The sequence below is a fragment of the Rhinopithecus roxellana genome, chromosome 10, assembly GCF_007565055.1.
Source record: "Rhinopithecus roxellana isolate Shanxi Qingling chromosome 10, ASM756505v1, whole genome shotgun sequence".
Taxonomy (NCBI): domain Eukaryota; kingdom Metazoa; phylum Chordata; class Mammalia; order Primates; family Cercopithecidae; genus Rhinopithecus; species Rhinopithecus roxellana.
The window spans coordinates 74,739,043-74,751,620 of NC_044558.1; the positions used below are offsets into that span (position 1 = coordinate 74,739,043).

General features: G+C 39.3%; 1 protein-coding gene across 1 annotated transcript in view; it reads right to left on the bottom strand.

The window, feature by feature from the left end:
* Positions 1-3,233: 3,233 nt before the first annotated feature.
* The window catches only part of C10H12orf40 (chromosome 10 C12orf40 homolog), a 119,512-nt gene continuing 110,167 nt past the window's right edge, over positions 3,234-12,578 (bottom strand). The window contains exon 13 of the mRNA XM_010366144.2: positions 3,234-4,357. Within this exon, the coding sequence (XP_010364446.2) occupies positions 3,893-4,357 (465 nt within the window). The 3' untranslated portion in view covers positions 3,234-3,892. The remainder of the gene's footprint in view (positions 4,358-12,578) is intronic.

Sequence of the window (12,578 nt, forward strand, 5' to 3'; positions counted from 1 at the left end):
TCTTTTTCTCTTCAGTGGCTTTCATGTTTTTTCATTTGACTTTGAGGCTCTGTCATTTTATTATGTTGGGACTAGAATATAGATTTCATTTTTTTAATCCCACTTGGAAATTGCTGGTCTTCATGAATCTGTGGATTATATAATAGATAAATTCTGGAAAAGTTCTCAGCTATTAGCTCTTCAAATTATGCCTCTATTCTCTCTCTCTCCTATACTGTTGATACTTCAATTAAACACACAGAGCTTCTCACTCTGTCCTTCTTATTGTTTAATAAATGCTCTTTCATATTTTCTATTTCTTGTTCTCTTCTGGCATTCTGGAAAATTTATCCTTATACGTATTTCACTTCACAAATTCTCTCTTCACCTGTACCTAACATGCCACTTCACCCACATATGAAATTTTCAGCAGATGGCAGAAATGGAAACCTGAGACTGGAGAATGGTAAAACTATAAAAATTAGTAATGTTAACCTTCTAGTTATACCTATGAAGCCAATTCATCCATTCACGTGTCACAATCTCTGCCTGTCTTAATTTGACCTGCCTCAAAAACAAACTATGAGGCAAGGATTCAAGTACATATAGTTTGTTTGTGGTATGATCTCAAGAAACACATGGAAGTGGAAAGTAAGACAGATGGGAAAAGAAGCAAAGTAATAAAGTGTTTGTTATTAAGCAAGTTACCATTGTGAGCAACTTAAGTTTAATCCTTCTGAGGAACTTGGCAGGAATAGTGTTTTCCAACATGAGAGGGCACAGACATCACTCTACGGATTCCCAGGACTTATTGCCTGAGATTCTGATTCAGTAATTTGGGGGTGGGTTCCACAAATTTTAATTACTAACCAGCTCCCAACAAATGTTGATGTTATTGTTACTGGTCAGTGGATACTTTGAGTAAGCAGAGGTGTAGAACACACTTTCAAAGACTTATCCCGCTCAAGAGGCAAGGGAGGAGTATTTATCCACCAATTCCCATAAGTTATTGTTTAAAACGACTGTGCTCAAATAGCATTAACACTCTGGTACTTCCATCTGCCTCCTCCTAGGCAGAAGAGGTACTGCAGCCAAAAGAAACCCCTTAGGAAACGAGTCATGCACTGGCAGCTGCAAGTCAGGTTGGTATATATGAAAATAAGGGATGCCCAAGAAATGTAAGCTGGGCACAGATAGCATTTGCTACATTCCTATATTGTCATGGAGGAAAACAGACAATTAACCAAGAAATTATAAATAAATTACAATTGTTGTAAGTGCTTTAAAAGTAAATTACATGAAACTACCCCTAAAGATAGCCTCTCATCTTACTACAGATGGAAACTTCCTAGAGTTGTTGTGGACCAAAAAAATGTACTGTTTCACAAATATGGTTAAACACCAACTCCAGTCCAATACTGTATAGCATTAGCCCTTAATGAATGTATACTATCTTATCTGAAGACACTCTGATTGGCAGTTTACTTTAGAAATATGTGCAGAATCATTAAGTTTTCACTTTGTTTCATCTGGGTAGAACTTAGCTAGGATTTACTCTGCTTTATAAACATTAAATTACAAACACGGAATGAAAACAATGTTTACTTCAATTGCTTTTTATTTATATTGTCATCAAATGGTTTCACCAAGAGAAAGCCCAAACCAGTAATGCATTTTGAGAAGTATTTTATAATTACATAAGATGGCTTAATTTGCAAATCCATACTCACTTTCCACTCTGAATATATTTACCTCCTTAAAGCATCTAAGGAATTAACAACTGTGAAGTTAGGGAAGAGACCATAAAACTGCCTTTACTTCTGACACTCACAGCAAGTCTGTGAGTTCCAACACCACCCTCAGATTTGATAATTGATTAGAAGGACTCATAGAACACACTGAAAGATATTACATTTACAGTTATAGTTTATAACTAAAAGGACACCAGTTAAAATCAACCAAGAGAAGAAACACATAGGACAGAATCCAGGAAAGTAACAAATGGGGAGTTTTCAGTCATCTTCTCATGGAGTCATGGACAGCATTACTTTCCTGGCAATGACTGACAATTCACATGAAGTATTGCCAACCAGGGAAGCTCCCCTGATCCTTGGTATTCAAAGTCTTTACTTAGGCTCAATCATAGCCATGTGGCTGACTACCCAGTCTCAGTTTCTGACCCCTTAGGAAGGCAAGCTATTATTGCTTTACTCAATGTCTCCATCCTAAATCATATTGTTACTATCTAAATTGGGCCAAGCTTCCTAGGCAAATAAAGACACTCATTAGCCATGACATTCCAAGGGTTTGGAGGTTACCTTCCAGAAGCCAAGGGCAAAGGCAATACCTCTTTTGGGGCAAGATTAAATTCTTTACTTCACCGCATCTTACTCTGCTCTCACTGTGAGTGGTCACTGCATTTTTTAAAGCCCTGAAATTCTTCATCTTACTGAGCTTAACTGCTATATTATGACATTGATAAAAACAAAACTAGGTGTGAACTTTTGTAATTAATGTACTTTCAATATTGCTAGACTTTGACGCATATTTGGGAAAAAATCAGTTTATTTGATATTTGAAACCAACCCAAGATTCACAGCTCAAATTTATTCTACTGGTATCATTATAGTCTTCTTTTTCTATGTATCAGTCTTCATTGCTATAGTATGCAATATTTTTGCAAAATAATGCTCAGGATAATCAATCCACAATGGACTACCTTTCATTTAGTATCCGGATAAAAATCTGGCCTTTAGAAAAACTATCAACACACATATACAAGATAATTATATTCCCCTTTCATGAGTTGATCATTAAGCTGGAAGAAAATACTTAGGAGCTTATTGTGCTCCATAAGGCAGCAAAAATAACTTCCTAAAACGAGCTAAAAACCTGAAGATTGCTACTGCTTAAACTTTAGCTGTTGGTGTCTCCAAATTGCAATGCCTCAAATCACCTCTGCGACACCAACTCTTGAGTGATACATCTGTATATTTCAAAAAAAAAAAAAAAATGAAACCATTGCTTTTTTTTAAAGGCACAGAAACCTCTAACAATTTTATTTTGGGTTCAGTTATATACTGGAATGCCCTCTGCTGTGTACCTTGAAATGTATCAAAACAAGTGTCAGTTTTAGAGTACAAGCATTTAAAATCGTTATAGAAAGTAAGTGTTGTGTTAGAAACAAAGCCTGTATTTTAGAAATAGGCAATCTTGTCATAATGTTTATGAAAATAATCTTAGCAACATTAAAATTAGAAACATAAATCATTTTTTTCAATTTCAAACAATTCTTTTATAAAAGCATTAGAACATATTTTCGTCCTACAGAACATTTTCCTTTGAATTAATACCAGCACCAACAAAAAAACTATTTTATGCAAATAAAAGATATGTATTATCTACAAATTAATGCTAGAATTTTTAAATAGGACTATAATAAAGAGAAGTAGCTAACAAAATTATTATAATGAGGACATAAAATATATTAGGTATTATTTTCTATCTTAAAGTCTTGAAAGAGAGCATTTTTGCCAGAAAATGCAACTGCAAAGAATATTAAAATAAATGCAACAAGGAAGGAAGTAATTAAGCATATTTTAATCCATAAATAACAGCATATCATTATAATATACTGAATAATCACATAAGAATGCTAGTAAATTTACAAATATATTATTTTCTAAAAACTCTACCATATACCAAAGCTATTAAGGAAATGGCTACATCCAAATTAAATACATACATTAATATTAAAATGTTTTAACATGAACCACGAATATACTCTGAAGACTGTCAGCTTGTGCTTAGCTACATTTTCTCATTTCTTATCATGTTAATGAAATTTTCAACATTTACTATTGTTTTCTAAGGGCAAGTGAAATTCTACATCCTAGGTAGAGATTTTAGAATATTAGTTGTTCTTAAGGATTTCCTGCCCTCCAGTGGTATCTGCCTTAATATTTTCACTGCACCTTTCAAGGTTGCAAAGAGAAACATCACTTCTACATGTACATTTTGAAATTAGATCACACTGTATGGCAGCATCTAATTTTTCCTCCATTACAGATTCACTCTCTGTTTGTACCCCTGCATCATATCTTGCAGGCTGCAGAATGCAGTTATCACTGGTTTTGTCTTGCAAAATGTGTGCTGAATTACACTGTGACTGTGGAAACTGATCTGTATCATTTTTCACTGAGAACTGATAGAAATTCTCATTCTGTTTGTGAATTTTGTCATTGTTTTTAACAATCCCATCACCTGAAACTTTTGCCATTCTTTCTACATAAAAATTATTCGTTTTTTCCTTGGTTTTGATGGGCATCCTATTTGAATCTTCAGTGTGCTGTGATATTTGATCTTCATCTTCAGATGGCTAAAAAGAAATTAATAAGTTTGCTATAAACCATGCTTACATTTTTAAAATGCATTCAATCACTTCAAACGATATATCCTTAAAATCCCTACTATAGAAAATTTCTACATACAGAAGAGAGTTTGGCAAGTTACAAATCAAGCCAGGTATATCATCAAAGAGTCTTCAACTAATAATCTGCCATACATCCCAGGAGGCTATGAATTTTAAAATAGCAGTAACAGAAATAATCTTTGTAATAAAAATGCAAAGAGGTAAAATGGAGAAGAGAAATTTTGTCTTTTATTAGTCCCTATAAACACAGGCTCTATTATCTCTCTACAAACAGAAGAAATGATATGCAGCACACTTCCTCCACTTAAAAAGAGTAGACTAGAAGAAGTACCTTTGAAGGAACAGCTAACACATATAACTTATTCAATTATTTATTGACTCATTAAGTAAAAAATAACTACTTGTATACTTTTTATGGGCCCAGTCCAGTATATATAAATATTATCTTAAGAAGATAACATAACTTAAGAAGAGCATCAGGTAACAAGAAATTAAACAGACAAAAGAAAAGTTAAGTAGCAATACATAAGCAATACATATCTCAACTGTTAGATAAAAAGACAAACTTTGATCATGCGGCTCCAAGATGGCTGAATAGGAAGAGCTCCAGTCTACAGCTCCCAGCATGAGCGATGCAGAAGACAGGTGATTTCAGCATTTCCAATTAAGGTACTGGGGTAATCTCACTGGGGCATGTTGGACAGTGGGGGCAGGACAGTGGGTGCAGCCCACCAAGTGTGAGCCAAAGCAGGGTGGGGTATCACCTCACCCAGGAAGTGCAAGGGGTCAGGCAATTCCCTTTGCTAGCCAAGGGAAGTGGTGACAGACGGCACCTGGAAAATCGGGTCACTCCCACCCAATACTGCATTTTTCCAAAGGTCTTAGCAAATGGCACACCAGGAGATTATATCCTGCCCCTGGCTCGGAGGGTCCCATGCCCACAGAGCCTCACTCAATATTAGCACAGCAGTCTGAGATCCAACTTCAAGGCTGCAGCAAGGCTGGGAGAGGGGCACCCACCATTGCTGAGGCTTGAGTAGGTAAACAAAGCAGCCAGGAAGCTCCAACTGGGTGGAGCCCACCACAGCTCAGGGAGGCCTGCCTGCCTCTATAGATTCCACCTCTGGGGGCAGGGCATAGCCAAACAAAAGGCAGCAGAAACCTCTGCAGACTTAAATGTCCCTGTGTCACAGCTCTGAAGAGAGTAGTGGTTCTCCCAGCGTAGAGTTTGAGATCTGAGAACGGAGAGACTGCCTCCTCAAGTGGGTCCCTGACCCCCGAGGAGCCTAACTGGGAGGCACCCCCAGTAGGGGCAGACTGATGCCTCACACAGCTGGGTAACCCTCTGAGATGAAGCTTCCAGAGAATGATCAGGCAGCAACATTTGCTGTTCAGCAATATTCGCTGTTTTGCAGCCCCTGCTGCTGATACCCAGGCAAACAGGATCTGGAGTGGACCTCCAGCAAACTCCAACAGACCAGCAGCTGAGGGTCCTGACTGTTAGAAGGAAAACTAACAAACAGAAAGAACATCCACAACAAAACCCAATCTGTATGTCACCATGATCAAGACCAAAGGTAGATAAAACCACAAAGATGGGGAAAAAACAGAGCAGAAAAGTTGAAAATTCTAAAAATTAGAGCACCTCTCCCCTTCTGAAGGCACGCAGCTCTTCACCAGCAACAGAACAAAGCTGGGTGGAGAATGACTTTGACAAGTTGAGAGAAGAAGACTTCAGATGATCAAACTTCTCTGAGCTAAAGGAGGAAGTTCGAACCCATGGCAAAGAAGCTAAAACCCTCAAAAAAAGAATAGATGAATGGTTAACTATAATAATCAGTGTAGGAAAGTCCTTAAATGACCTGATGGAGCTGAAAACCATGGCAAGAGAACTACATGATGAATGCACAAGCTTCAGTAGCTGATCAATCAACTGGAATAAAGGGTATCAGTGATTGAAGACCAAATGAATGAAATGAAGCAAGAAGAGAAGTTTAGATAGAAAAGAGTAAAAAGAAACAAACAAAGCCTCTGAGAAATATGGGACTATGTGAAAAGACCAAATCTATGTCTGATTGGTGTACCTGAAAGTGACGGGGAGAATGGAACCCAGCTGGAAAACACACTTCAGGTTATTATCCAGGAGAACTTCCCCAAACTAGCAAGGCAGACCAACGTTGAAATTCAGGAAATACAGAGAATGCCACAAAGATACTCCTCGAGAACAGCAACTCCAAGACACATAATTGTCAGATTCACCAAAGTTGAAATGAAGGAAAACATGTTAAGGGCAGTCAGAGAGAAAGGTCAGGTTACCCACAAAGGGAAGCCCATTAGACTAACAGTAGAACTCTTGGCGGAAACTCTACAAGTCAAAAGAGAGTGGGGGCCAATATTCAACATTCTTAAAGGAAAGAATTTTCAACCCAGAATTTCATATCCAGCCAAACGAAGCTTCATAAGTGAAGGAGAAATAAAATCCTTTACAGACAAGCAAATGCTGAGAGATTTTTGTCACCATCAGGCCTGCCCTACAAGAGCTCCTGAAGGAAGCACTAAACAGGGAAAGGAATAACTGGTACCAACCACTGCCAAAACATGCCAAATTGTAAAGACCATCAATACTAGGAAGAAACTGCATCAACTAACGAGCAAACTAACCAGCTAACATCATAATGACAGGATCAAATTCACACATAACAATATTAACCTTAAATGTAAATGGACTAAATGTTCCAATTAAAAGACACAGACTGGCAAATTGGATAAAGAGTCAAGACCGGCTGGGCGCGGTGGCTCAAGCTTGTAATCCCAGCACTTTGGAAGGTGGAGGTGGGCAGATCATGAGGTCAGGAGATCGAGACCATCCTGACTAACACGGTGAAACCCCGTCTCTACTAAAAAATACAAAAAAACTAGCTGGGTGAGGTGGCAGGCACCTGTAATCCCGGCTACTCGGGAGGCCGAGGCAGAAGAATGGCGTAGACCTGGAAGGCAGAGCTTGCAGTGAGCTGAGATCCAGCCACCACACTCCAGCCTGGGCGACAGAACGAGACTCTGTCTCAAAAAAAAAAAAAAAAAAAAAAAAAGAGTCAAGACCCATCAGTGTGCTGTATTCAGGAGATCCATCTCAAGTGCAGAGACACACACAGGCTCAAAATAAAGGGATGGAGGAAGATCTACCAAGCAAGTGGAAAACAAAAAAAGGCAGGGGTTGGGTTGCAATCCTAGTCTCTGATAAAACAGACTTTAAACGAAAAAAGATAAAAAGAGACAAAGAAAGCCATTACATAATGGTAAAGGGATCAATTCAGCAGGAAGAGCTAATTATCCTAAATATATATGCACCCAATAGAGGAACACCCAGATTCATAAAGCAAGTCCTTAGAGACCTACAGAGACTTCCACACCCACACAAAAATAATGGGAGACTTTAACACCCCACTGTCATGATTAGACAGATCAATAAGACAGAAAGTTAACAAGGATATCCAGGAATTGAACTCAGCTCTGCACCAAGCAGACCTAATAGACATCTACAGAACTCTCCACGTGAAATCAATAGAATAAATATTCTTGTCAGCACCACATGGCACTTATTCCAAAATTGACCACATAGTTGGAACTAAAGCACTTCTCAGCAATTGTAAAAGAACAGAAATTATAACAAACGTTCTCTCAGACCACAGTGCAATCAAACTAGAACTCAGGATTAAGAAAGTCACTCAAAACCTCTCAACTACATGGAAACTAAACAACCTGCTCCTGAATGACTACTGGGTACATAACGAAATGAATGCAGAAATAAAGATGTTCCTTGGAACCAGTGAGAGCAAAGATACAACATACCAGAATCTCTGGGACACATTTAAAACAGTGTGTAGAGGGAAATTTATAGCACTAAATGCCCACAAGAGAAAGCAGGAAAGATCTAAAATTGACACCCTAACATCATAATTAAAAGAACTAGAGAAGCAACAACTGATAAATTCAAAAGCTAGCAGAAGGGAAGAAATAACTAAGATCAGAGTAGAACTGAAGGAGATAGAGACACAAAAAATTCTTCAAAAAATCAATGAATCCAGAAGCTGGTTTTTGGAAACGAGCAACAAACTTGATAGACTGCTAGCAAGAGTAATAAAGAAGAAAAGAGAGAAGAATCAAAAAGAAGCAACAAAAAATCATAAAGGGGATATCACCATCAATCCCACAGAAATACAAAATACTATGAGAGAATACTATAAACACCTCTACACAAATAAACTAGAAAAACTAGAAGAAATGGTAAATTCCTGGACACATACACCCTCCCAAGACTAAACCAGGAAGAAGTGGAATCCCTGAATAGACCAATAACAGGCTTTGAAAGTGAGGCAATAATTAATATCCTACCAACCAAAAAGAGTCCAGGACCAGATGGATTCACAGCCAAATTCTACCAAAGGTACAAGGAGGAGCTGGTGCAATTCCTTCTTAAACTATTACAGTCAATAGAAAAAGAGGGAATCCTCAATACCTCACTTTATGAGGCCAGCATCATCCTGATACCAAAGCCTGGCAGAGACACAACAAAAAAACAGAATTTTAGACCAATACTCCTGATGAACTTTGATGCAAAAATCCTCAAAAAAACACTGGTAAACTGGAGGGGCGGAGCAAGATGGCCGAATAGGAAGAGCTCCAGTCTCCAACTCCCAACGCGAGTGACACAGAAGACCGGTGATTTCTGCATTTTCAACTGAGGTACTGGGGTCATCTCACTAGGGAGTGCCGGACAATCGGTGCTGGTCAGCTGCTGCAGCCCCACCAGCAAGAGCTGAAGCAGGGCGAGGCATCGCCTCACCTGGGAAGCACAAGGGGGAAGGGAATCCCTTTTCCTAGCCAGGGGAACGGAGGCACACAACACCTGGAAAATCGGGTAACTCCCACCCCAATACTGCACTTTAAGCAAACGGGCACACCAGGAGATTATATCCCAAACGTGGCTGGGAGGGTCCCACGCCCACGGAGCCTTCCTCATTGTTAGCACAGCAGTCTGCAATCTAACGGCAAGACAGCAGCCAGGCTGGGGGAGGGGAGCCTGCCATTGCTGAGGCTTAAGTAGGTAAACAAAGCCCTGGGAAGATCGAACTGGGTGGAGCTCACAGCAGCTCAAGGAGGCCTGGCAGTCTCGACAGACTCCACCTCTGGGGACAGGGCACAGCTAAATAACAACAACAACAAAAACAACAACAAAAGCAGCAGAAACCTCTGCAGATGCAAATGACTCTGTCTGACAGCTTTGAAGAGAGGAGTGGATCTCCCAACACGGAGGATGAGATCTGAGAAGGGACTGACTGCCTGCTCAAGTGGGTCCCTGACCCCTGAGTAGCCTAACTGGGAGATATCCTCCACTAGGGCCAGACTGACACCCCACACCTCACACGGTGGAGTACACCCCTGAGAGGAAGCTTCCAAAGCAAGAATCAGACAGGTAGACTTGCTGTTCAGCAGTATTCTATCTTCTGCAGCCTCTGCTGCTGACACCCAGGCAAACAGGGTCTGGAGTGGACCTCAAGCAATCTCCAACAGACCTACAACTAAGGGTCCTGACTGTTAGAAGGAAAACTAACAAACAGAAAAGACACCCACACCAAAACCCCATCAGTACATCACCATCATCAATGACCAGAGACAGATAAAACCACAAAGACGGGGAAAAAGCAGGGCAGAAAAGCTGGAAATTCAAAAAATCAGAGTGCATCTCCCCCGCCAAAGGAATGCAGCTCATCGCCAGCAACGCATCAAAGCTGGACGGAGAATGACTTTGACGAGATGAGAGAAGAAGGCTTCAGTCTATCAAACTTCTCAGAGCTAAAGGAGGAATTATGTACCCAGCGCAAAGAAACTAAAAATCTTGAAAAAAGAGTGGAAGAATTGATAACCAGAATAATTAATGCAGAGAAGGCCATAAATGCACTCACAGAGATGAAAACCATGACACAAGAAATACGTGACAAATGCACAAGCTTCAGTAACCGACTCGATCAACTTGAAGGAAGAGTATCAGCGATTCAGGATCAAAATAATAAAATGAAATGAGAAGAGAAATCTAAAAAAAAAGAAGAAAAAGAAATGAACAAAGCCTGCAAGAAGTATGGGATTATGTAAAAAGACCAAATCTACGTCTGATTGGGGTGTCTGAAAGTGAGGGAGAAAATGGAACCAAGTTGGAAAACACTCTTCAGGATATCATCCAGGAGAACTTCCCCAACCTAGTAGGGCAGGCCAACATTCAAATTCAGGAAATACAGAGAACGCCACAAAGATACTCCTCGAGAAGAGCAACTCCAAGACACATAATTGCCAGATTTACGAAAGTTGAAATGAAGGAAAAAATCTTGAGGGCAGCCAGAGAGAAAGGTCTGCTTACCCACAAAGGGAAGCCCATCAGACTAACAGCAGATCTGTCTGCAGAAACTCTACAAGCCAGAAGAGAGTAGGGGCCAATATTCAACATTCTTAAAGAAAACAGTTTTAAACCCAGAATTTCAAATCCAGCCAAACTAAGTTTCATCAGTGAAGGAGAAATAAAATCCTTTACAGATAAGCAAATGCTTAGAGATTTTATCACCACCAGGTCTGCCTTACAAGAGACCCTGAAGGAAGCCCTAAACATGGAAAGGAACAACTGGTACCAGCCATTGCAAAAACATGCCAAAATGTAAAGACCATCGAGGCTAAGAAGAAACTACATCAACTAACGAGCAAAATAACCAGTTAATACCATAACGGCAGGATCAAGTTCACACATAACAATATTAACCTTAAACGTAAATGGACTAAATGCTCCAATTAAAAGACACAGACTGGCAAACTGGATAGAGTCAAGACCCATCAGTCTGCTGTATTCAGGAGATCCATCTCACATTCAGAGACATACATAGGCTCAAAATAAAGGGATGGAGGAAGATCTACCAAGCAAATGGAGAACAAAAAAAAGCAGGGGTTGCAGTACTAGTCTCTGATAAAACAGACTTTCAACCATCAAAGATCAAAAGAGACAAAGAAGGCCATTACATAATGGTAAAGGGATCAATTCAACAGGAAGAGCTAACTATCCTAAATATATATGCACCCAATATAGGAGCATCCAGATTCATAAAGCAAGTCCTTAGAGACTTACAAAGAGACTTAGACTCCCATACAATAATAATGGGAGACTTCAACATCCCACTGTCAACATTAGACAGATCAACGAGACAGAAAGTTAACAAGGATATCCAGGAATTGAACTCATCTCTGCACCAAGCAGACCTAATAGACATCTACAGAACTCTCCACCCCAAATCAACAGAATATACATTCTTCTCAGCACCACATCACACTTATTCCAAACTTGACCACAAAATTGTAAGCACTCCTCAGCAAATGTAAAAGAACAGAAATTATAACAAACTGTCTCTCAGACCACAGTGCAATCAAACTAGAACTCAGGATTAAGAAACTCAATCAATTAACTGCTCAACTACATGGAAAATGAAAAACCTGCTCCTGAATGACTACTGGGTACATAATGAAATGAAGGCAGAAATAAAGATGTTCTTTGAAACCAATGAGAACAAAGATACAACATACCAGAATCTCTGGGACACATTTAAAGCAGTGTATAGAGGGAAATTTATAGCACTAAATGCCCACCAGAGAAAGCAGGAAAGATCTAAAATGGACACTCTAACATCACAATTAAAAGAACTAGAGATGCAAGTGCAAACACATTCAAAAGCTAGCAGAAGGCAAGAAATAACTAAGATCAGAGCAGAACTGAAGGAGATAAAGACACAAAAAACCCTTCACAAGATCAATGAATCCAGGAGTTGGTTTTTTGAAAAGATCAACAAAATTGATAGACTGCTAGTAAGACTAATAAAGAAGAAAACAGAGAAGAATCAAGTAGACGCACTAAAAACTGATAAAGGGGATATCATCACCGACCCCACAGAAATACAAACTACCATCAGAGAATACTATAAACAGCTCTATGCAAATAAACTAGAAAATCTAGAAGAAACGGATAATTTCCTGGACACTTACACTCTTCCAAGACTAAACCAGGAAGAAGCTGAATCCCTGAATAGACCAATAGTAGGCTCTGAAATTGAGGTAATAATTAATAGCCTACCAACCA